This window comes from Taudactylus pleione, unplaced genomic scaffold (genome assembly GCF_031769625.1).
Source record: "Taudactylus pleione unplaced genomic scaffold, aTauple2 ptg000268l, whole genome shotgun sequence".
Lineage (NCBI taxonomy): Eukaryota > Metazoa > Chordata > Amphibia > Anura > Myobatrachidae > Taudactylus > Taudactylus pleione.
In genome coordinates, this window is record NW_028284670.1 from 2607269 (window position 1) to 2635131 (window position 27863).

Below are 27863 nucleotides of genomic sequence, written 5' to 3' on the forward strand. Positions count from 1 at the left end.
AGTCCAGGTAGTGATAACAGAAGGCAGTCCAGTATTCCAGGTTTTGTGAGGCTGAAGTGAATTGCAGGCTGAAGAAATAATGTCCAGAGGAAATGCAAGTGGAGGCAGGGTGCAGGATAACAACTGACACAGGTACTCAGGCAAGGGAGAGGCAATGGAGGAGGCAGGAGAATCCAGCGGGGCTGGAACATGCAGGGTGAAGCAGGCTAGGTAATGATCACAACAGGCAGGTGAATGAGCACAAGAACTGAGAAACACGTTGCACTGGCAATGAAAGGAAGCACTGCACTCCCTTAAATACCCAGTGCTGCACTGTGACAGGCTAGAGAGAACATGTGACACACCAGGATAGGGCAACATAGGTCACATGTCCGGAGGCAAGATGGCGGTGCCCATGCCAGAACTGAAGCACCACCAGGCCTAACCAGACCAGAGTGACAGTGTGCCTGCACGGGACTACGCGCAGCCAATGCACCCCACCGGACACCAGCGCCCCTGCCAGACGCCTCTCGCCATAACATCCTCACAGGTATTACCTGCCGGCAGGCATGCTAAGAAACCCTGGTCGTTGTACCAGGCATTTGAAGCATCCATTTTGCAGCTCAGGAAATTTTTTGTGACTGGTGCCTTAAATGATGTAATATCAGTTTTCATTACATAATCTTTAATATTACGGCTGCATGTGTAACTTGCCATGACTCAGGTGTTGTGTAATAAGGAAATATCTGGATCAGTGGCAACAAGAGGCCACCATTTTTTGACGTGTCGACATGTGTCAAATTTTCACATTAAATTCATTAATCCATGGTATAACCTGTTGAGCATATTTCTTCACCTTAGCTAATAACAGCTGATGTCTACTTTTACTCAGTTTTTAGCTTTTTTGGAATAACTTAATAGGATACCTTCGATTCAAGAATTTCTTCATCATTATATCTAATTGTTTACTAGTTTCTGTTTTAGAGTAGGGTAGGCCAAACACTGTAGATCGAGGATGAAAGCTGTTGTATCGCAACAAAGTATTGTGATCTGTGGGCTTTACATACACAGATGTGCTAATGATGGAATTATTGATTTTAATATTAATGTCAAGGAAATTAATCTCACAACAACTATGTTGAGTGGTTAATTTGATTGGACTAGATGAGGCATTTTGTGCAGAGGCAATGGTTAGCAGCTCTTGCACATCTACTCTCCAAAATATCAAGAGGTCATCGATGTATCAATAGTACAAAAAAATACGCTCAGCGATAGCTGGATTTTCAAAAAAGAGACCTTGTTCAACTTGCCACATGTATGTTAGCAAAAGACGGGGCTGCTGCAGAGCCCATAGCACATCCCATCCTTTCTCTATAAAATGTACCATCGAATAAAAAATAATTGTGACAATGTAAATTCAAGAAGTGACAGAAAAAAGCTGATCACTCAGTTCACTGAGACCACCCACTGCGTCTGCATAATCTCTAACCCACTTGTGCAAACTCGGCATCACAGCTGACCACACAGTTCGCTGAGACCGCCCCTTCTTCTCGTGATTAACAATAGATGTATGTCGCCCTAGCGGACTAATAATCACTTAAAAGAGTAGTTTTCAGAGCATATATATGAAATAAACTAATAAAAAATACTTTATTTACAAAAAGGAGTACAATGCTTAAAAAGAATGTTACAAAGAAAACAAGTTACAGAGGTACATACATGTATAGCAATATAAACAGGAAGACTTACAAATTAAATCTCAGCTAATTGCCCCCAGGAAGGAATGGTAGAAATGCAAGGTATGCAGGTTACACTTCAATGCGACATTGATCCCTCAGTTTGAACCCAGAACACAGGACTTCAATCCTTTTTTAACAGCAGAGCCTCACACCTAAAATGATGTCATCCCAGTCGTCTCTGAGGTGGATTAAGATAATTTGGGGCCTGGAACCTCCCAGCTAAATTTTAAATTCCTTTAAATTTAAAACTGAATAATCCTTTATAACTTCCCTTGTGGAAGGATTACCTAAAATATGGGGTGTTCATCTTACCTCTCCTTATTTAGCTATTATATGAGTGTAGATATCATGTGTTTGTGTATTCTTGACATATCTCATATCTTTGAAACTGTACATCCCAGTGATTTGTGACTCGCACCCAACCTGGATGCTGATTCCAGTTATGTGTATATGATTTTCCAAGCTTCCAGCTATCACTGATACATCAGTTTTATCTCATATTCCATCTGAAATATGACTGATCTGTGATCTGGCTATATATAATCACACCTGAATGTCAGACAGACTACTCTTTGTTTTACCCCCCACGGTGCTTTCTACCTATAGCTGAAGACACAAAGGGCTGAGCAATCTACATGTCCTGATGACGTTACCCTAATTGAATGAACACACAGATGGGCTCTTAATTCCATTACCTGGGCTATTACAACAGAACCTTAACCAAAAGGCCTTTCTGCCCTGTACATTTCAAAACAATATTTATCATGTGACAGTGAGATGTTGAACCGATTTCCAATTCCTGGGTATACTTAACAATTCTTAAAATTCTGAATGTGAAAAGAGGCCTTTTCAGGAACATACAGAGCTAGGTTACATCTGCATGTCACATGGTTAGCTTGTCATCTGTCCTGTCTTTCATTAACCTGTAACAGGACTCACAGAACACATGACCTAATAAGGACAGTCAGCTTTGCTGCCCTCACACTTTCCTCAGTTAGAAAACCAGTTCTATGGCTTTTATTACCAACCTGTTATTACATGAAAACTATAAGTTACACTATGTGCCATATCGCTATATTCTTCACAAGTATAAGATAGACCAGAGAGGATACCTGTCAGGTGATATAGGGCAGTGTGTAGGGTTCAGGCAGGGATATATATATATATATATTTATTTATCAGTGACTTGCAGTGAGGTAAATGACCGGGGAGGCACTGGCTGGTATCAAAGTCATACTTACAGATACATATATGAACATATATGAACCCGAGGGTTCATGTGGGCCATATATAAAAGTAAGGCAGTATATAGTGCTGGAAATTTTGCGAGTTTTGATCAAGAATGAGTGGAAAAGGCAGACAGGGGAGGCAGCACCTCACCTACCATACACTTTTTGCTCCAGAGTTTTGACTATAAAAATTATTAGAGTACAAGGAATTCCAGGACGGCATAGAGGGCCCATGGTGGTCCAGAAAGTGGGTGGATCAGTTGACGTGACCATATGATCACATCGTGACCCGCCCCCCACCTCAATACAGTGCCAAGAAAACGCATTGTCTAGCAAGGGGCGGGGCTATGTTGACAAGATTCACTGTGAATCGCCTCAACCCCCACTTGTAATCTAAAGATGTGCCCAGCTAGTTTGTTGCTCTATTCAGCCATGTGGCACACCATGCATCTCGTGCCACAGAGTAGCCTTGAGTCACACCACACAGACTTTCTTAATGTAACGTAGCGTAGCACTGGAAAAAAGTCATATTGTGTAATACAACTTTTTGTCCACCAGGTGTCACTTTTCCTAAACTACACAGCACATGCATCAGAGTTCCAATGCATTTTCTGTATCACTGCCCGATGTTTGACTGACAGAAGCTGTGATTGAGTACACTATAGTATAGCATTTTGGTAATGGAATCAGGGCTGTAGAAGAATGTGTAAAAGTATTAAATAATAACAGAACAGTATGTGTGTGAGTCCTGTACTGTTAAAATATATATATATATATATATATATATATGTATATTTGTCTCATGGGCTTAGATAGGGGTCACAGGCATGCACAGCTTTCAATGAGACATTAAGACTAGGTAGCGCAAGTGCCTTTTATGCAACTTTTTACCTTCAAGTGCATCTGAATCATAGAGCAAATCAATTTAATAGCACAAGCAGCTACTGCTGATTAAAATGATATGCAGCATGCCTATATTCTGTGAGCCAGTTCGGGTTTATCTGCACGTGAAACGTTACATTATACTAATAGCGACTATAACACTTTAACGTAGTGATTTGCTTGCAGATACACCCATACTGGCTCATAGAACATGGGCATGATGCATATCATTTTAATCAGCAGAAGCTGCATGGGCTAATAAGACACATTTTAGGGTACAAAGACACATAAGAGATGCATAAAAGACACTCGGTGCTAACGAGTCACACAGCACTCCTGTGCTTTGTGGGCCTGATTCAGAGCCGCTCGCTCTGACAGAGCGCTCACTCTGAATCAGGGCCGGGCTTTTTTTTTTTGGGAGCGGCCTCTTGGCCGCTCACATAGCTGTGGGTGACCACCCACAGCTATAGCGAGCGGCCTTGATGATGGGCACGATGGTCAAGACCATCACGACCTTTGGGCTTGCGATGAGACCCTTGCCGTAGGGTCTCATTCATCGCAAGACCCAGAGAGCTATCGGCTCTAACAGAGCCGGAAGCTCTCCAATGACATCACTTGTAATGTCAGTGGGGCTGCCCCCAAACGGCAGGCGTTCTCATGGGAATGCCTCCATTTGGGCAGCCACCCCCCCACCAAAGGGGGCGAGCTGTCAGTCAACATTGACAGCTCACCTTCTTTGGTGCGAGACCCAGAGCGACGGATTGCCCGTTGCTAGCCAGGTCTTGTGCATGCGCACGACAGAGCCGGCTCCATCGTGTGCATACGCTGTTGGCCGCCATCGACCCGGTTGTGAGCGATCAGCGCTTGCAACCGGGTCTGAATCCCGCCCTGTGTGAGCAACTTGTAGCACACGGAGGACAGATGTATATGGACTCATCTCTATTACTGTGCTGCAAAGTACCTGTCCCCAAAAGTTACCCTACAGTAGATGCATTTTACTGTACTGAGTCCCAATAAAGCAGCCGTAGAGTAGCTAACATTGACGAGAAGATGCACACTAAGCATTACATAATGACAGAGCGACTGAAGTTCAGTTATTTTAAAGAACTCTACTGAACTGGAAGCATTTCTCTCAACAATCCAATGCAATACAATTTTTTTATCAGTGGAGCACTTGCCACCTAGAGGTTAAGCAGTGTATTACAAGAGGTTAAGCAGTGCATTACAAGAGGTTAAGCAGTGTATTACATGCCATGGCTTATCTTTCATTGTAGAGGCCTGAATAGCTGGGCATATCTGTATATGTGGGTGGCTGCGGGTGTGTTGCAAGTGGGTAGAGGGGGTTCCACACAGGAGGGTGCTTGAGATGGTTGAAGGTGTGGAAGTCTTGCCTACTTTTCTGGGTGGTGGGGAGCACCACCCAATTTTTGGGAGCCTCCTGACCATTTCTGGGAGTGTAGGCAAGTATGAATTGTGGTGATGCAAGATAACTTATTTATGAAACACTTGCTACATTCAGGCCCTCAGAGTGAATCATCAGATCATTAATAATTATTATCTTTCTAGTAAAACACTGGCTGCATTCACAGCATTAAAATGTTTTTTCTCCTGTGTGAATCCTCTGATGTCTGACAAGATGTGACTTATGGGTAAAACACTGGCTGCATTCTGAACATTTATATGTCGTCTCTCCTGTGTGACTCCTCTGATGTGTAACAAGATTTGCCTGCAGGGAAAAACACTTGCTGCATTCAGAGCATTTAAATTGTTTCTCTCCTGTGTGAATCCTCTGATGATTACGGAGACTAGACAAATAAATAAAACATTTACTACATTCAGAGCATTTATATGGTTTTTCTCCTGTGTGACTCCTCTGATGTATAACAAGATGTGTCTTATGGGTAAAATATTTGCTACATTCAGAACATGTAAATGGTTTTTCTCCTGTGTGAATCCTCTGATGTATAACAAGATGTGACTTATGGGTAAAACTTTTGCTACATTCAGAACATGTAAATGGTTTCTCTCCTGTGTGAATCCTCTGATGTATAACAAGATTTTTTTTAATGGTATAACACTTGCTGCATTCAGAACAATTATAACTCCTCTCTCCTGTGTGAGTCCTCTGATGTGTAACAAGATGTGACTTAAGTGTAAAACACTGGCTGCATTCAGAACATGTAAATGGTTTCTCTCCTGTGTGAATCCTCTGATGTCTAACAAGTTGTGACATTTGGGTAAAACACTGGCTGCATTCAGAGCATGTAAATGGTTTTTCTCCTGTGTGACTCCTCTGATGTAAATCAAGATGTGACTTACGGGTAAAACATTTGCTACATTCAGAACATGTAAATGGTCTCTCTCCTGTGTGAGTCCTCTGATGTATAACAAGAATTGATTTACTGGTAAAACTGTTGCTGCATTCAGAACATTTATAAATCTCTCCTGTGTGACTCCTCTGATGTATAACAAGATGAGATTTCCTGGTAAAACTGTTGCTACATTCAGAACATGTAAATGGTCTCTCTCCTGTGTGACTCCTCTGATGTATGACAAGATCTGTTTTAATGGTAAAACACTTGCTACATTCAGAACACGTAAATGGTTTCTCTCCTGTGTGACTCCTCTGGTGTATAACAAGATTTTTTTTAATGGCATAACACTTGCTGCATTCAGAACATTTATAAATCCTCTCTCCTGTGTGACTCCTCTGATGTGTAACAAGATGTGACTTAAGTGTAAAACTGTTGCTACATTCAGAACATGTAAATGGTCTCTCTCCTGTGTGAATCCTCTGATGCATAACAAGATTTGACTTCTGCATAAAACACTTGCTGCATTCAGAACATGTAAATGGTTTCTCTCCTGTGTGAATCCTCTGATGCATAACAAGATTTGACATCTGCGTAAAACACTTGCTGCATTCAGAACATGTAAATGGTTTCTCTCCTGTGTGAATCCTCTGATGACTGAGAAGCTGTGATTTATATGTAAAGCGTTTGTCACACTCAGAGCACAGATGCGGTTTCTCTCCTGTGAGACTCATCATATATTTGGTGAGAAACAAATAAGCTGTTGAATGTTTCTTCAATTCAGAAAATGAGAATAGATTTAGTGAATCCTCCAGAGGTGTAAGAAGAAATGACGTATTTATTTGGCTTGGTCAGAGAGCAATGTCCCTTTCCGCAATGACTCCTAATATTCTTATTGGAGGTCCTGCTCAGTTGTCCTGCAAGAAAGTTTTAAATAGAGGTGTTATATTGTATACAGAACATAATGTATATTTATATATGATAACATATCGCTGTAACTAACCATTGCTTTTAGATTTGTGTACATTGCTAACTTGGGAGGACTCCACTCCCAGTCAGATGTGCAGCACAAAGACCTCTCCCCTCAGCAGACACCAATACTTTTATAATACACACAGTCTGTTATTGTTATTAAGGAAATGGTACAATCCTCATACTCTGACCCCAGTACATGCAGATTATACATTACTCATCCACTGCACTGATCATAGATGGGTAACACATGCTACCGATCCTGTTACTACTACACTGATGTACAGAGTAATATGTAAGATACTATGATGGAGTTAAAACCTATATACCCCTTTATATATACTAACCTGATGTACAGAGTAATATGTAAGATACTATGATAGAGCTGCCACCTAGATACCCCTTTATATACACTAACCTGATGTAGAGAGTAATATGTAAGATACTATGATAGAGCTGCCACCTAGATACCCCATTATATATACTAACCTGATGTACAGAGTAATATGTAAGATACTATGATGGAGCTGCCACCTAGATCCCCCTTTATATATACTAACCTGATGTACAGAGTAATATGTAAGATACTATGATGGAGCTGCCACCTAGATACCCCATTATATATACTAACCTGATGTACAGAGTAATATGTAAGATACTATGATAGAGCTGCCACCTAGATACCCCTTTATATACACTAATCTGATGTACAGAGTAATATGTAAGATACTATGATAGAGCTGCCACCTAGATACCCCATTATATATACTAACCTGATGTACAGAGTAATATGTAAGATACTATGATGGAGCTGCCACCTAGATCCCCCTTTATATATACTAACCTGATGTACAGAGGAATATGTAAGACACTATGATGGAGCTGCCACCTAGATACCCCATTATATATACTAACCTGATGAACAGAGTAATAAGATACTATGATGGAGCTGCCACCTACTGTAGATACCCCTTTCTATATACTAACCTGATGTACAGAGTAATATGAAAGACACTATGATGGAGCTGCCACTTACATACTCTTTATATATAAAATAACCTGAGTCAGGTTAGGTCTCTCATATCCAAATATTCTGAAATACAGAATTGTTTGAGCATGCCTAAGATAGTGATACCTTTGCTTTTTGATGGTTTAATGTATACAAACTTTTTTTAAGGCACTAAATTATTAAAAATATTGTATAAAATTACCTTTAGGCATTCTATATAAGGTGTAGATGAAATATAAATGAATTTCATCTATGTACACAAACACAAACTTTGTTTGAGTCACAAAATTATTGAAAATCTACTATATAAATGTGAAAATTTGTCCTTCTGTCTTTCTATACAAATCCACAGTTTAGAGGATACGATCGTGAAATTTTACATACGACCGAATTAAAACATGGCGGAGGCAACTAAAAAAATGTTAAATCGAAAATAATTACTGTTAATTTTTAATTCATGAAAAACCACAGTTTTTGCATATCATTCGCCCTCTACAGGTCAGGTATAGAATTACAAAATGATTTAGCTGATCAGCTATTTTTTCTTTTCTATCTTCTCTACTAAATCGAAATTAATTACTGTTACTTTTTAATTAAAAAACACAATTTTTGCAGAGCATTCGCCCTCTACAGGTTATGTACAGAATTAGAAAAGGATTTAGCTTATCTACTATTTTTTCTTTTCTATCTTCTCTACTATATAAAAGCGAAGATCGTGACATTTTACATATGAGCATATTAAAAGATGGCAAAGGCAACTAAAACAAAATTTGTAAATTGGAAATTAATTACTGTTAATTTTTAATTAATTAAAACCCACAATTTTTGCTGGACGCTCATTGTGTGGCCTCACAGCATATGGGTAGGGCCTCAGAGCAAGCGTTTTGTGTTGTCATGTTTTGTCATTATCTTAATGTTTATTATCAAAGAGAGCTTTAGCAGGCTTTGACAGCATTCTCAGCTCTCTGACTGTACCAAATTATGAATCAACATTCACTTCTTTCTTACAACTGTGTCAAAATGATGACTATGGGCAAAGCCTATTTTGCTTTCTCCTACCTGTTCCTGTAGTTCTCACTACCTGCTGCTGCTTGGCTGGGTCACAGCAATGTTGGGGCTCTGTTAAGATAAATGAATATATATGTGAGATATGGAAAGTCTACAAGGAGTGATCACTGTAGGGCTTCCTCCCCCCAACCAGCACCAATGTTATAACAACATCACCCATGTAATAAATAGATTTTCATGCCTGCAACCAGCCCTGAAAAAAAAAGGAATAACATTCAAAAAGTAGCAGACAGCTTATACCTATACACAGGACAGCTGCTAGTTTCTATGAGCTTCTATATTTCCTGTTACCTATTTTAATGTATAAAAGTCACAATGGGATGTGGAGGGGGGAGTTAAAGGTATTTTAGTATGATTGTATAGTGTGAGACAGTGGAGCTAAAGGAAGAGAGCACACATTTGATTTTCTACAATACTCTCCACTGTGCATGAGAATATATGAAGGAAGTGACTGAAGTGAGAGTGCCAGGGTTAGGGAGCAGAGCTGCACTGAATGTGACAGGTGAGGCAGTAGAGTAAAGGGCAGAGGTGAGAGTAGAGTTGTAAACTGAGATGTAGGGAGAGAAGGAGGTGAAAGTGACAAAGACAGCCCAAAGGAAAGAAGAGAGTTATGGAAGGCATTTTATATGCAAGTAAGAAATTAAACCTCCGAGTCTGTAGTCTGCCTCTGGACAATCATGGGTTAATGTTTTTAGTGAGATAATGGGGGGAGGAGTTAAGAGGGGTTAGCCTATTGAAAGATTTTGTGGGAAGGGTTTCAGGGCCATTTTGTGGATTGATTCAGAATCCATTTTAGTGTGTTCTGGCTTGGAAATCGGTTCCCGCCCGCCATCCCCTTGGATTTCTGTTTGTTTAGGTATCGGCTTTGTTAAGGCTGGAAAGAACGGTGGCAGTCGGTATCTGTCTTTTGCAGCTTGAGGTGCTCTCCCTTCCAATACATGGCTTAGGCTGATTATACCCTACTGGGGTCAGCGGCAACTGCCTAACCAGGTTTGCCTTATGCTGTGTCATTGGGGTGGGAGTTGGATACCTTGAGGATGCTAATGGGCTGGATGCTCGCCACCCATTTGGAAGACCAGAATCAGTGTGCAGATAGTGATATTGCTTATCGGGGCCGTTCTGTCTGCTCCACCATACTATGTCTATTCTTTCCTTCTTCTTCCTTTACTTAGTTAGTTGAAATCCTAAATAGTAGGTTAAATAGTTAAAAAGTTTATTTTTCAATAAAGCTGACCTTTCTTTCCCCTTAGGTAAGTCTCCGTGTCTTTATTTCATTATGGTTAAAGTGTTAAGATGTTTTACTCATGTTGGTAGGAGGGAGCACTTATCAGACGATGGGGAGTTTAGATGGTGGTTAGTGAGAGAGAGAGGGAAATTATTTACATCAGAGATTTCACAACAGTGTAACAAGACCAGATCAGGTTAGTGCACTGCTGGAATGTGTGGGTGAGGTGCCTGGGAGATGGCTGGTAATGCAGGTAACAATGGCCCATCTAATGGATGTATTATAGGAGCGTCACAGGCGTATCAGTGAGAGCTGCTGTATTCCCGCCATAGCCACACAGAGAAACTGCATCTGCCACTAGCAAACATTACTTCACCATACAGGCTCACTGGGCATGATTCAGAGCTGGGCAAAATTTCAGCCGCAACTGTATCTTTATGCAAATGCCACAGACGATGATCTTCCTACTTTTATATAAGTCAAACATGTTTGCCCCTTATATACTATCTGACTGCACCAATAGGAAAAAATCAAGCACAATAGCTACCACCAAAAAACATAAAACATATAAGCTTTACATGAAAAAAACAAACACATTAGCATTGATTAGAGAAAAATAAAACACCGCACATCACTTAAAAAATAAAACATATAGGGCCTCATTTACCAATGAGTTTGATCACTCACAACAAGTTATATAATGAACGGCGTATGGTAAACGGTGCCCCAGCCAATCAGCTCCCAACTGTCATTTTTCAAACAGAAGACAAAAAGGAGCTGATTGGCTGGAGCACCATTATCATACACAATGAGTTTTATCACTTGTTGTGAGTAATAAAACTCATTGATAAATAGGCCCCAAAGGCTTCACATGAAAAAACACAAACACATAGGACCCGCTAGCAAAAAAAAAATACATTGACACTGAAAAATATAAATAACAATTGTGACCACAGAAAAAAAATAAACATATAAGCTTTGCATAAAAGAAACAAATACATTGTGGTCCCCATCCCACCCACACTGTGTTCTCTTCCCTCCTCCCACCCACACTGTGTTCTCTTCCCTCCTCCCACCCACACTGTTCTCCCCTTTCCACACTGTGCTCTCTTCCCTTATACTACACACACTGTGCTCCCCATCCCACACTGTGCTCTATTCCCTTATCTCACACACACTGTGCACCCCTTCCCTCCTCCCACCCACACTGTGCTCCCCTTCCCTCCTCCCACCCACACTGTGCTCCCCTTCCCTCATCCGACCCACACTGTACTCCCCTTCCCTCCTTCCACCCACACTGTACTCCCCTCATAGGCAAAATGCAGGGGGGGTTTCCGTCTGCCTGAAAACCCCCCTCCCCAGCCCACACCATGACCACAATAGAAATAGTAATATAATAGAATGTTACTATCCCTGCATGTTCTTCTCAGTATCACAAATGAAATAATTAGCACCACATGTGTATCAGCCAGTATTAAATCACCTGTGCACCAACTAGGAGATCTGGAAAACATGCACTGTTAGAGATGTACTGCTATAGAGCCCAATATGTACATATATGTATAGGGCAGTGCTAGGTACTTCTGCTGCTCCTCCAGGCTCCCGGACTTGCTCCAATGCTCTGGAATGGTGCCCACATATAAAATAAATACATTCTGCTCAGGCAGGATGGCCTACTGATGCATCTAATAGCTTACTGTGATCACTGGTCCTGTATATGCTGGAATTATTACACAGAATACAATTTGTATGACGATTATTAAAGTATTAATTCTGCCTCTTCATTGACAGGCCACACTTGCTCTAAAATTAAGTATTTGGAAACCCCCCTCTGGAAATCCTGCATTTGCCACTGCTCCTACTGTGCTCCCCTTCCCTACTCCCATCCATACTGTGCTCCCCTTCCCTCCTCCCACCCATTCTGTGCTCTCCTTCCCTCCTCCCACCCAAACTGTCCTCCCCTTCCCTCCTCCCATCCATACTGTGCACCCATTCCCTCCTCCCACCCATACTGTGCTCCCCTTCCCTCCTCCCATGCATGCTGTGCTCCCCTTCCCTCCTCCCACCCACACTGTGCTCCCCTTACCTCCTCCCACCCACACTGTGTTCTCCATCCCTCCCACCCACACTGTGCTCCCCTTACCTCCTCCCACCCACACTTTGCTCCCCTTCCCTCCTACCCACACTGTGCTCTCCTTCCCTCATCCCACCCATACTGTGCTCCCCTTCCCTCCTCCCACCCACACTGTGCACCCTTTCCCTCCTCCCAGCCACACTGTACTGTCCTTCCCTCCTCCCACCCACACTGTGCTCTCCTTCCCTCATCCCACCCATACTGTGCTCCCCTTCCATCCTCCCACCCAGACTGTGCTCCCACTTCCCTCCTCCCACCCACACTTTGCTCCTCTTCCCTCATCTCACCAACACTGTGCTCCCCTTCCATCCTCGTACCCACAGTGTGCTCCCCTTCCCTTATCCCACCAACACTGTGCTCCCCTTTCCTCCTCCAACCCTCAATTTCCCCCCTTCCCTCCTAGCACCCACACTGTGCTCCCCTTCCCTCCTCGCACCCACACTGTGGTCCCCTTCCCTTATCCCTCCCACACAGTACTCACCCTTCCCTCATCTCACCCACACAGTGCTCCCCTTCTCTCATCTCACCCACACTGTGCTCCCCTTCATTCATCCCACCCACACTGTGCACCCCTTCCCTCCTCCTACCCACAGTGTGCTCCCCTTCCCTTATCACACCAACACGGTACTCCCCTTCCCTCCTCCCACCCACACTGTGCTCCCCTTCACTCTTCACACACATACTGTGTTCCCCTTCCCTTATTCCACCCACACTGTGCTCCCCTTCCCTAAGATGGAGCTGCCACTTAGATACACCTTTATATATACTAACCTGATGTACAGAGTAATATGTAAGATACTATGACGGAGCTGCCAACTAGATACCCCTTTAAATATACTAACCTGATGTACAGAGTAATATGTATGATACTATGATGGAGCTGCCACATAGATACCTCTTTATATATACTAACCTGATGTACAGAGTAATATATAAGACACTATAATGGAGCTGCCACATAGATACCCCTTTATTATATATATACTAACCTGATCTACAGAGTAATAAGTAAGATACTATAATTTAGCTGCCACCTATATATCCTTTATATAAACAAACCTGATGTTCTACAGAGTAATATGTAAGATACTATGATATAGCTGTCACCTAGATACCCCTTTATATATACTAACCTGATGTACAGAGTAATATGTAAGATACTATGATGGAGCTGTCACCTAGATACCCCTTTATATATACTAACCTGATGTACAGAGTAATATGTATGATACTATGATGGAGCTGCCACCTAGATACCCCTTTATATATACTAACCTGATGTACAGAGTAATATGTAAGATACTATGATGGAGCTGCCACCTAGATACCCCTTTATATATACTAACCAGATGTACAGAGTAATATGTGATAAACTATGATGGAGCTGTCACCTATATACCCCTTTATATACATTAACCTGATGTACAGAGGAATATGTAAGACACTATGATGGAGCTGCCACCTAGATACCCCTTTATATATACTAACCTGATGTACAGAGTAATATGTAAGATACAATGATGGAGCTGCCACCTACTGTAGATACCCCTTTATATATACTAACCTGATGCACAGAGTAATATGTACGATACTATAACGGAGCTGCCACCTAGATACCCCTTTATATATACTAACCTGATGTACAGAGTAATATGTAAAATACTATGATGGAGCTGCCACCTAGATACCCCTTTTATATATACTAACCTGATGTATAGAGTAATATGTATGATACTATGATGGAGCTGCCACCTAGATCCCCCTTTATATATACTAACCTGATGTACAGAGTGATATGTAAGATACTATGATGCAGCTGCCACCTAAGAACCCCTTTATATATACTGACCTAATTCACAGAGTAATATGTAAGATACTATGATGGAGCTGCCACCTAGATACCCCTTTATATATACTGACCTGATGTATAGAGTAATATGTAAGATACTATGATGGAGCTGCCACAGATACCTCTTTATATATACTAACCTGATATACAGAGAAATAAGTAAGATACTCTGATGTAGCTGCTACCTAGATATCCTTTATATAAACTAACCTGATGTACAGAGTAATATGTATGATACTATGATGGAGCTGCCACAGATACCTCTTTATAAATACTAACCTGATGTATAGAGTAATATGTAAGATACTATGATGGAGCTGCCACCTAGATCCCCCTTTATATATACTAACCTGATGTACAGAGTAATATGTAAGATACTATGACGGAGCTGCCAACTAGATACCCCTTTAAATATACTAACCTGATGTACAGAGTAATATGTATGATACTATGATGGAGCTGCCACATAGATACCTCTTTATATATACTAACCTGATGTATAGAGTAATATGTAAGATACTATGATGGAGCTGCCACCTAGATACCCCTTTATATATACTAACCTGATGCACAGAGTAATATGTACAATACTATAATGGATCTGCCACATAGATACATCTTTATATATACTAACCTGATATATAGAGTAATATGTAAGATACTATGATGGAGCTGCTACCTAGATTCCCCTTTATATAAACTAACCTGATGTACAGAGTAATATATATGAAACTATGATGGAGCTGCCACAAAGATACCTCTTTATATATACTAACCTGATGTATAGAGTAATATGTAAGATACTATAATGGAGCTGCCACCTAGATACCCCTTTATAAATACTACACTGATGTACAGAGTAATATGTAAGTTACTATGATAGAGCTGTCACCTAGATACCCCTTTATATATACTAACCTGATGTGCAGAGTAATATATAAGACACTATAATGGAGCTGCCACATAGATACCCCTTTATTATATATATACTAACCTGATGTACAGAGTAATAAGTAAGATACTATAATGGAGCTGCCACCTATATATCCTTTATATATACTAACCTGATGTTCTACAGAGTAATAAGTAAGATACTATGATATAGCTGTCACCTAGATACCCCTTTATATATACTAACCTGATGTACAGAGTAATATGTAAGATACTATGATGGAGCTGTCACCTAGATACCCCTTTATATATACTAACCTGATGTACAGAGTAATATGTAAGATACTATGATGGAGCTGTCTCCTATATACCCCTTTATATATACTAACCTGATGTACAGAGTAATATGTGATAAACTATGATGGAGCTGTCACCTATATACCCCTTTATATACATTAACCTGATGTACAGAGGAATATGTAAGACACTATGATGGAGCTGCCACCTAGATACCCCTTTATATATACTAACCTGATGTACAGAGTAATATGTAAGATACAATGATGGAGCTGCCACCTACTGTAGATACCCCTTTATATACACTAACCTGATGTACAGAGTAATATGTAAGATACTATGATGGAGCTGCCACCTAGATACCCCTTTATATATAATAACATGATGTACAGAGTAAAATATAATGTACTATGATGGAGCTGCCACCTAGATTCCCCTTTATATATACTAACCTGATGTACAGAGTAATATGTAAGATACTATGATGGAGCTGCCACCTAGATGCTCCTTTATATATACTAACATGATGTACAGAGTAATATGTAAGATACTATGATGGAGCTGCCACCTAGATACCCCTTTATATATACTAACATGATGTACAGAGTAAAATATAATGTACTATGATGGAGCTACCACCTAGATACCCCTTTATATATACTAACCTGATGTGCAGAGTAATATATAAGACACTATAATGGAGCTGCCACATAGATACCCCTTTATTATATATATACTAACCTGATGTACAGAGTAATAAGTAAGATACTATAATGGAGCTGCCACCTATATATCCTTTATATATACTAACCTGATGTTCTACAGAGTAATAAGTAAGATACTATGATATAGCTGTCACCTAGATACCCCTTTATATATACTAACCTGATGTACAGAGTAATATGTAAGATACTATGATGGAGCTGTCACCTAGATACCCCTTTATATATACTAACCTGATGTACAGAGTAATATGTAAGATACTATGATGGAGCTGTCTCCTATATACCCCTTTATATATACTAACCTGATGTACAGAGTAATATGTGATAAACTATGATGGAGCTGTCACCTATATACCCCTTTATATACATTAACCTGATGTACAGAGGAATATGTAAGACACTATGATGGAGCTGCCACCTAGATACCCCTTTATATATACTAACCTGATGTACAGAGTAATATGTAAGATACAATGATGGAGCTGCCACCTACTGTAGATACCCCTTTATATACACTAACCTGATGTACAGAGTAATATGTAAGATACTATGATGGAGCTGCCACCTAGATACCCCTTTATATATAATAACATGATGTACAGAGTAAAATATAATGTACTATGATGGAGCTGCCACCTAGATTCCCCTTTATATATACTAACCTGATGTACAGAGTAATATGTAAGATACTATGATGGAGCTGCCACCTAGATGCTCCTTTATATATACTAACATGATGTACAGAGTAATATGTAAGATACTATGATGGAGCTGCCACCTAGATACCCCTTTATATATACTAACATGATGTACAGAGTAAAATATAATGTACTATGATGGAGCTACCACCTAGATACCCCTTTATATATACTAACCTGATGTATAGAGTAATATGTAAGATACTATGAGGTAAATTTACTAAGAATCGAGAATGGTCGAGTTTCATTTTTTTTTCTCGATTTGCATCGCTGAATCTCAGATGATTTTATAATTTTTCATCTAAAAAATTTACTAAGAAGTGAGTTTAGCTGAAAGTGAGTTGGCCGATGGTGAAGCAGAACGAGATATCTCCCCTCAAGTTGCAAGAGAAGATACGATTACTCACTCGAGATTGCAGTGTTTTCTTTCTGCAAATCTCTCCAAAGCTAGCAGCCTGCACATATCAGTGAGATATGTGCTAGCTCATTGTGTGTTAAGACCTGTAAAAAACAGGTAAAAATTTTATTTAAAAAATGGCATAGGCTCCCCCCCATAAAGCTTAACCAGCCCCAGACTTGCCAGCCTGTCCTGGTACCTTAAATTATGGGGAACAAAATGAGTAGGGTACCACCGTAATTTAGGTAATTTAGGTAAGAGTGTGAGTAGTGATCGCCAGAGCGACAGAGTCCAGAGCAGAAGTAAGGGAGGTGTTGTATAGGGAAGTGGCTTGTTCAGGGCAGGAGAGAGAGAAGATAGGGGAGAGAAGCGAGTCAAGCAGGGAAGAAAAGGAACCTGTGTCGTTAGCGTCAATGTTACGCTTAGTAATGGAGGCTTTTGGAGGTTGAGGGGAAGGAGAGAGGGACAGTTTAAAAGAGAGAAGGTGATGGCCATAGCCGGCACCCATAGCCTCACACACAGACCTATAATCACACACCCCCATAGCTTGCACCCACAGCCTCACACACTGACCTATAATAACACCCCCCCATAGCCTGCACTCATAGCCTCACACACTGCCTCATAATCACACACCCCCATAACCTGCACCCATAGCCTCAAACACTGCCTCCTAATCACACACCCCCATAGCCTGCACCCATAGCCTCACACACTGCCCTATAATCACACACCCACATAGGCTGCACCCATAGCCTCACATACTGACCTATAATCACACACCCCCATAGCCTGCACCCATAGCCTCAAACACTGCCCCCTAATCACCCACCCCCATAGCCTGCACCCATAGCCTCACACATTGCACCCTAATCACACACCCCCATAGCCTGCACCCATAGCGTCACACACTGCCCTATATTCACAGACCCCCATAGCCTGCACACATAGCCTCAGACACTGCGCCATAATCACTCAACCCCATAGACTGCACCCATAGCCTCACACACTGCCCTATAATCACACACCCCCATAGCCTGCACCCATAGCCTCACACACTGCCTCCTAATAACACACCCCCATAGCCTGCAATCATAGCATCACACACTGCCTCATAATCACACATCCCCATAGCCTGCACCCATAGCCTCACACACTGACCCCTAATCACACACCCCAATAGCCTGCACCCATAGCTTCACACACTGCCCCATAATCACACACCCCCATAGCCTCAACACTGCCCCATAATCACACATCCCCATAGTCTGCACCCATAGCCTCACACACTGCCCTTTTATCACACACACCCATAGCCTGCACCCATAGCCTTACACGTTGCCCCAAAATCACACACCCCAATAGCCTGCACCCATAGCCTCACACACTGCCCCATAATCACACACCCCAATAACCTGCACCCATAGCCTCACACACTGCCCCATAATCACACACCCCCATAGCCTGCACACATACCTTCACACACTGCCCCATAATCACACACCCCCATAGCCTGCACCCATACCCTCAGACATTGCCCCATAATCACACCCCCCCAGCCTGCACACATATCCTCACACACTGCCCTATAATCACACACCCCAATAGCCTGCACACATAGCCTCACACACTGCCCCCTAATCTCACAGCCCAACAGCCTGCACACATAGCTTCACACACTGCCTCATAATCATACTCCTCCATAGCCTCAACACTGCCCCATAATCACACATCCCCATAGTCTGCACCCATAGCCTCACACACTGCCCCATAATCACACACCCGCATAGCCTGCACCCATAGCCTCAACACTGCCCCATAATCACACATCCCCATAGACTGCACCCATACCCTCACACACTGCCCCATAATCACACCCCCATAGCCTGCACCCATACCCTCACACACTGCCCCATAATCACACACACGCATAGCCTGCACCCATAGCCTCAGACACTGCCCCATAATCACACACCCCAATAGCCTGCACCCATAGCCTCACACACTGCCACAAAATCACACATCCCCATATTCTGCACCCATAGCCTCAGACACTGCCCCATAATCACACACCCCAATAGCCTGCACCCATAGCCTCACACACTGCCACAAAATCACACATCCCCATATTCTGCACCCATAGCCTCACACACAGCCCTATAATCACACACTCCCATAGCCTGCACCCATAGCCTCACACACTGCCCCTTAATCACACACCCCCATAGCCTGCACCAATAGCCTTACATACTGCCCCATAATCACACACCCCCATAGCCTGCACCCATAGCCTCACACACTGCCCGATAATCACACACCTCCATAGCCTGCACCAATAGCCTTACATACTGCCCTATTATCACACACCTCCATAGCCTGCACCCATAGCCTTACATTCTGCCCCATAATCACACACCCCCATATCCTGCACCCATAGCCTCACATACTGCCTTATAAATACACCCCTCCATAGCCTGCACCCATAGCCTCACACACTGCCCAATAATCACACACCCCCATATCCTCACGCACTGATCATATAGCCTGCCATCATATCCTCACACACTGCCCATATTGCCTACCCTCATATCAACACACACTGCTCATATAGCCTGCCGTCACATCCTGCTCATATAGCCTTCCATCATATCCTCACACACTGCTCATAGCCTGCCCTCATATCCTCACACACTGCTCATATAGCCTGCCATCACAGCCTGCTCATATAGCCTGCCAGCATATCCTCACACACTGCTCATAGCCTGCCCTCATATCCTCACACACTGCTCATAGCCTGCCCTCATATCCTCACACACTGCTCATATAGCCTGCCCTCATATCCTCACACAATGCTCATAGCCTGCCCTCATATCCTCACACACTGCTCATAGCCTGCCCTCATATCCTCACACACTGCTCATAGCCTGCCCTCATATCCTCACCCACTGCTCTTATAGCTTGCCCTCATATCCTCACACACTGCTCATAGCCTACCCTCATATCCTCACCCACTGCTCTTATAGCCTGCCCTCATATCCTCACACACTGCTTTTATACCCTGCCCTCATATCCTCTCACACTGCTCTTATAGCCTGCCTTCATATCCTCACACACTGCTCATAGCCTGCCTTCATAGCCTTACACACTGCCCATGTAGCCTGCCCTCATATCCTCACACACTGCCCATGTAGCCTGCCCTCACACACTGCTCTTATAGCCTGCCCTCACACTCTGCTCATATAGCCTGCCCTCATATCCTCACACACTGCTCCATAGCCTGCCCTCAAATCCTATCACACTGCCCATATAGCCTGCCCACATATCCTCACACACTGCTCATATAGCCTGCCCTCATAGCCTCACACACTGCTCATATAGCCTGCCCTCATAGCCTCACACACTGCTCATATAGCCTGCACTCATATCCTCACACACTGATCATATAGCCTGCCCTCATATCCTCACACACTGATCATATAGCCTGCCCTCATAGCTTCACACATTGCCCATATAACCTGACCTCATATCCTCACACACTGCTCATATAGCCTGCCCTCATATCCTCACATACTGCTCATATAGCTTGCCCTCATATCCTCACACACTGCCCATAGTCCGCACTCATATCCACACACACTGCTCTTATAGCCTGCCCTCATATCCTCACATACTGCCCATATAGCTTGCCCTCATATCCTCACACACTGCTCATATAGCCTGCCCTCTCATCCTCACACACTGCTCATATAGCCTGCCCTCATATCCTCACACACTGCTCATATAGCCTGCCCTCATAGCCTCACACACTGCTCATATAGCCTGCCCTCATATCCTCTCCCACTGCTCTTATAGCCTGCCCTCATATCCTCACACACTGCTTTTATAGCCTGCCCTCATATCCTCACACACTGCTCTTATAGCCTGCCTTCATATCCTCACACACGCTCATAGCCTGCCTTCATTGCCTTACACACTGCCCATGTAGCCTGCCCTCATATCCTCACACACTGCTCATATAGCCTGCCCTCATATCCTCACACACTTCACATATAACCTGCCCTCATATCCTCACACACTGCTCCATAGCCTGCCCTCATATCCTCACACACTGCCCATATAGCCTGCCCACATATCCTCACACACTGCTCATATAGCCTGCCCTCATAGCCTCACACACTGCTCATATAGCCTGCCCTCATAGCCTCACACACTGCTCATATTGCCTGCCCTCATATCCTCACACACTGCTCATATAGCCTGCCCTCATATCCTCACACACTGCTCATCTAGCCAGCCCTCATAGCCTCACACACTGCTCATATAGCCTGCCCTCATATCCTCACACACTGCTCATATAGCCTGCCCTCATATCCTCACACACCGCTCATATAGCCTGCCCTCATAGCTTCACACATTGCCCATATAACCTGCCCTCATATCCTCACACTCTGCTCACATAGCCTGCCCTCATTTCCTCACACACTGCTCATAGCCTGACATCATATCCTCACACACTTCTCATATAGCCTGCACTCATAGTCTCACATACTACTCATATAGTCTACCCACATAGCCTCACACACTGCTCATATAGCCTGCCCTAATATCCTCAGACACTGCTCATATAGCCTGCCCTCATAGCCTCACATACTAACTCATAGACTGCCCTCATAGCCTCACACACAGCTCATAGCCTGCCCTCATAACTTCACACATTGCCCATATAGCATGCCCTCATATCCTCACACACTGCTCATAGCCTGCCCTCATAGCCATACACACTGCTCATAGCCTGCCCTCATAGCTTCACACAGTGCCCATATAACCTTCCCTCATATCCTCACACACTGCTCATATAGCCTGCCCTCATATCCTCACACACTGTTCTTATAGCCTGCCCTCATATGCTCACATACTGCCCATATAGCCTGCCCTAATATCCTCACACACTGCTCATATAGCCTGCCCTCATATCCTCACACACTGCTCATATAGCCTGCCCTCATATCTTCACACTCTGCTCATATAGCCTGCCCTCATATCTTCACACACTGCTCATATAGCCTGCCCCCATAGCCACAAACACTGCTCATATATCCTGCCCTCATATACTCACCAACTGCCACTATTGCCTGTCTTCATAGCCTCTTCATACACTGCTCATAAGGCCTGCCCCCATAGCCTCAAACACTGCTCATATATCCTGCCCTCATATCCTCACACACTGCTCATATAGCCTGCCCTCATAGCCTCACACACTGCTCATATACCCTGCCCTCATAACCTCACACACTGCTCATAGCCTGCCCTCATAGCCTTACACACTGCTAATATAGCCTAACCACATAGCCTCCCACACTGCTCTTATAGCCTGCCCTCAAATCCTCACACATTGCCCTTATAGCCTGCCCTCTTATCCTCAAACACTGCTCATATAGCCTGCCCTAATAACCTCACACACTGCCCAAGTAGGCTGCCCTCATATCCTCACACACTGCTCCAAGCTTGCCCTCATATCCTCACACACTGCTCTTATATCCTGCCCTCATATCCGCACATACTGCCCATATAGCCAGCCCTAATATCCTCACACACTGCTCATATATCCTACCCTCATCTCCTCACACACTGCCCATGTAGCCCGCCCTCATATCCTTACACACTGCTCATATAGCCTGCCCTCATATCCACACGCACTGCTCATATAGCCTGCCCTCATATCCTCACACACTGCTCATATAGCCTGCCATCATATCCTCACACACTGCTCATATAGCCTGCCCTCATAGCCTCACATTGCTCATATAGCCTGCCCTCATATCCTCACACACTGCTCATATTGCCTGCTATCATATCCTCACACATTGGTCATATAGCCTGTCCTCATAGCCTCACACACTACTCATATAGCCTACCCAAATAGCCTCACACACTGCTCATATAGCCTGCCCTCATAGCTTCACACATTGCCCCATATCCACACACCATTCATAGCTTGTCCTCATTGCCTCAAACACTGCTCTTATAGACTGCCCTCATATCCTCACACACTGCTCATAGCCTGCACTCATAGCCTTACACACTGCTCATATAGCCTGCCCTCATATCCTCCCACACTACCCATATAGCCTGCCCTCATATCCTCACACACTGCCCATATAGCCTGCCCTCATAGCCTCACACATTGCTCATATAGCCTGCCCTCATATTCTCACACACTGCCCATATAGCCTGCCATCATATCCTCACACACTGCCCATATAGCCTGCCCTCATATCCTCACACACTGCTCATTTAGCCTGTCGTCATATCCTCACACACTGCTCATATATCCTGCCCTCATATCCTCACCCTCTTCCCTTATAGCCTACCCTCATATCCTCTCACACTGCCCATATAGCCTGCCCTCATATCCTCACATGCTGCTCATATAGCCTGCCCTCATATTCTCACACACTGCTCATAGCCTGCGCTCATATCCTCACACACTGCTCTTATAGCCTGCCCTCATATCCTCACACACAGCCCATAGAGCATGCCCACATATGCTCACACACTGCGCATATAGCCTGCCCTCATATCCTCCCACACTACCCATATAGCCTGCCCTCATATCCTCACACACTGCCCAAATAGCCTGCTCTCACAGCCTCACACATTGCTCATATAGCCTGCCCTCATATCCTCACACACTGCCCATATAACCTGCCCTTATATCCTCACACACTGATCATTTTTCCTGCCCTCATATCCTCACACACTGCTCATGTATCCTGCCCTCATATCCTCACCCACTGCCCATAGCCTCAAATACTGCTCATATAGCCTGCCCTCATATCCTCACCCACTTCACATATATCCTACCCTCATATCCTCACACACTGCCACATAGCCTGCCCTCATATCCTCACACACTGCCACATAGCCTGCCCTCATATCCTCCCACACTGCTCATTAGCCTGTCCTCATATTCTCACACACTGCTCATAGCCTGCCTCATATCCACACACATTGCCCCATAGCCTCAAATACTGCTCATATAGCCTGCCCTAATATCTTCACACACTGCTCATATAGCCTGCCCTCATAGCCTCTTCCCACACTGCTCATATAGCCTGCCCTCATATCCTCAAACACTGCCCAAATAGCCTGCATCCATAGCCTAACACACTGCTCATATATCCTGCCCTCATATCCTCACCCACTGCCCATGTAGCCTACCCTCATATCCACACACACTGCCACATAGCCTGCCCTCATATCCTCACACACTGTCAAATAGCCTGCCCTCATATCCTCACACACTGCTCATTAGCCTATCCTCATATCCTCACACGCTGCTCATATAGCCTGTCCTCATATTCTCACATACTGCTCATAGCCTGCCCTCATATCCTCACACACTGCCCATAGAGCATGCCCACATATCCTCTCACACTGCTCATATAGCCTGCCCTCTTATCCTCACACAGTGCTCATATAGCCTGCTCCATATCCTCCCACACTACCCATATAGCCTGCCCTCATATCCTCACACAGTGCTCATATAGCCTGCACTCATATCCTCACACACTGCCCATATAGCCTGTCCTCATATCCTCACACACTGCCCATAGAGCATGCCCTAATATCCTCACACACTGCTCATATAGCCTGCCCTCATATCCTCACACACTGCCCATATAGCCTGCCCTCATATTCTCAGACACTGCCCATAAAGCCTGCCCTCATATCCTCACACACTGCTCAAATAGCCTGCCCTCATAGCCTCACACACTGCTCATAGTCTGCCCTCATATCCTCCCACACTGCTCATATAGCCTGCCCTCATAACCTATCACACTGCTCATATAGCCTGCCCTCATATCCTCACACACTGCTCATATAGCCTGCTGTCATAGCCTCACACACACACTACTCAATGTCTGCCCTCATAGCCTCACACACTGCTCATATAGCCTGCCCTCATAGCCTCACACACTGCTCATAGCCTGCCCTCATATCCTCACACACTGCTCATATAGCCTGCCCTCATATCCACAGACACTGCTCATATAGCCTGCCCTCATAGCCTTACACACTGCTCATATAGCCTGCCCTCATATCCTCACACACTGTGCATAGAGCATGCCCTCATATCCTCACACACTGCCCATAGAGCATGCCCTCATATCCTCACACACTGCCCATATAGCCTGTCCTCATATACTCACACACTGCTCATATAGCCTGCCCTCATAGCCTTACACACTGCTCATATAGCCTGCCCTCATATCCTCACACACTGCCCATAGAGCATGCCCTCATATCCTCACACACTGCCCATAGAGCATGCCCTCATATCCTCACACACTGCTCATATAGCCCGCCCTCATATCCTCACACACTGCCCAAATAGCCTGCCTCCGTAGCCTCACACACTGCTCATATAGCCTGCCCTCATATCCTCACACACTGCTCATATATCCTGCCTCATATCCTCACACACTGCTCATATATCCTGCCCTCATAATCTCACACACTGCTCATATAACCTCACACACTGCTCATAGTCTGCCCTCATATCCTCACACACTACTCATATAGCCTTCCCTCATAGTCTCACACACTGCTCATATAGCCTGCCCTCATAGCCTCACACACTGCTCATAGCCTGCCCTCATATCCTCACACACTGACCATAAGGTCTGCCTTCATATCCACACACACTGCCCATATATCCTCACACACTGCTCATATAGGCTGCCCTCATAGCCTCACACAAAGCCTCATTCAGAGGTGGTCGTAGGATGCAAGCGGTCATTCTGAAACAGGGCGGCCGCTTGCATCCTGTATGGCCGCCTCCATGTCGGTCGTTAGGCTGTGGGTTAAAACCCACAGATCTAACGATTGACAAGTGTGATGGTCATGATGGTCAAGACCATCGCGACCATCAGGGCTTACGACGAGAGCCCTGCATAGATCCATGAGATCTGTGAATGTTTCTGTGTTAAAAAAGCTAGTAAAAAGTTTTAAAAAATATATATATATTATGTGGTGATCCTACCTTAAAAGAACAACCAGTACCGGGCTTTTTTGAGTTGGTCCTTGTTTTGAAAATACAGGGAGACAAAATGAATAGCCACAATCATCTCCAGATTCTTTTTAGCGGGGATGTTATGCAATGGCTGTGGGACTTAGATGGGTCCCCTTGCCAAAGTATTTGCACCCCATTCTAGTAAGCCCAGGTCAGGGATCCCTGGGGAGGTGGGGCCCCCCAATAAAGGATTTTACCCTCACCAGGGCACCCCAGGCCTGGGTTGATAGCCCAAACTATCTGAGGCACTCCTGGGCAGTGGGATCTGGGTTGATTGTGTAAAAAATTAGAACAAATTATGTTGTAATTTAATGGAAAACTAGAGGTCCAAGCAAGTCTCCCCCTCAAGATGTAGTTTTTGGTCTAGGCCACGCTATTGATGGTACTTGGGGAAGCAAGTCATTAAGAACCTACTGGTACCTCTAGTTCACCTACAAAAGAAATTAAAGAAAATAGGACACACACACACTGATGGTTTCAATCTTTTAGTACCAGCATGCCGGGGAGATTTGCTGGGACCTCTAGTTCTCCTGTAAAGAACAATATTTTTTATTCTAGTTTTAACACAATCAACTTGGCACCTTTTGCCCAGGGGTGCTGGGGATAGTTACGGGCTATCTAAACAGGCCTGGGGTGCCCTGGAGAGAGGGAACCCCTTTATTTGGGGGGTTCTCACCTCCACAGGGTTTCCCAGCCTGGGCTGAGTAGTGTGTGGTGTGAATGCTTTGGCCAGGGAACCCAGTTACACAGGTCCCACAGCTGTTGCAAAACACCCCCACTATAAAGAGTCTTGAGCTGATTGTGGCTATTATGTGCGACACACAGAGAGGCACTGCATCACCCATCTTACGAATGCATTCAAAATATTTGTAATCCACTGTAAGATTAATACAGCAATCAGCAATCAGTACAAAGTAAGTAAGGCATTGACCCCCTATGGGGACTTAATTATGCCCCAATAAAGTGATTAGCTGCAGTCTTACTCACCTATAGAAGGATCTTCTTTATATATGATAGCAATGTGTGTAATATGCTGCATGCACCAGTCTCTACATCTCCACAGATCCGTGCACTAAAGATCTGTTTGTCAGTCACAGGAAATGATGTAAGCCTGCTGGAATGTATGGTTGGTGTGTGAGGCTGAGAGCACAGAGCAGCAGCAGAGGAAACAGCCCAAGTACACTGTATCACATTACACAGATTGTTAGTGCAGGGCATATGTACTAAGCATGAAGAGAGAAAGTACATACTAATCAGCTCCTGTCATTTTTTAAACACAGCCTGTAACATGACAGATTATTAGGCAAGCAGCCACCATATACTGTACAGACACACACAGTAATACTGCTCGTATGCACAGCCATACGTTCTATTACAGTGT

General features: G+C 43.9%; 1 protein-coding gene across 1 annotated transcript; it reads right to left on the reverse strand.

The window, feature by feature from the left end:
* Positions 1–2872: 2872 nt before the first annotated feature.
* LOC148513870 (uncharacterized) lies at positions 2873–27550 on the reverse strand. Its single transcript, XM_088481237.1, has 3 exons — positions 27470–27550; positions 9182–9241; positions 2873–7058 (listed from the first exon to the last, which is right to left on the reverse strand). Exon 3 carries the CDS (start codon positions 6876–6878, stop codon positions 5421–5423), a length of 1458 nt encoding a protein of 485 aa, XP_088337363.1. The 5' UTR covers positions 6879–7058; positions 9182–9241; positions 27470–27550; the 3' UTR covers positions 2873–5420.
* Positions 27551–27863: the final 313 nt, after the last annotated feature.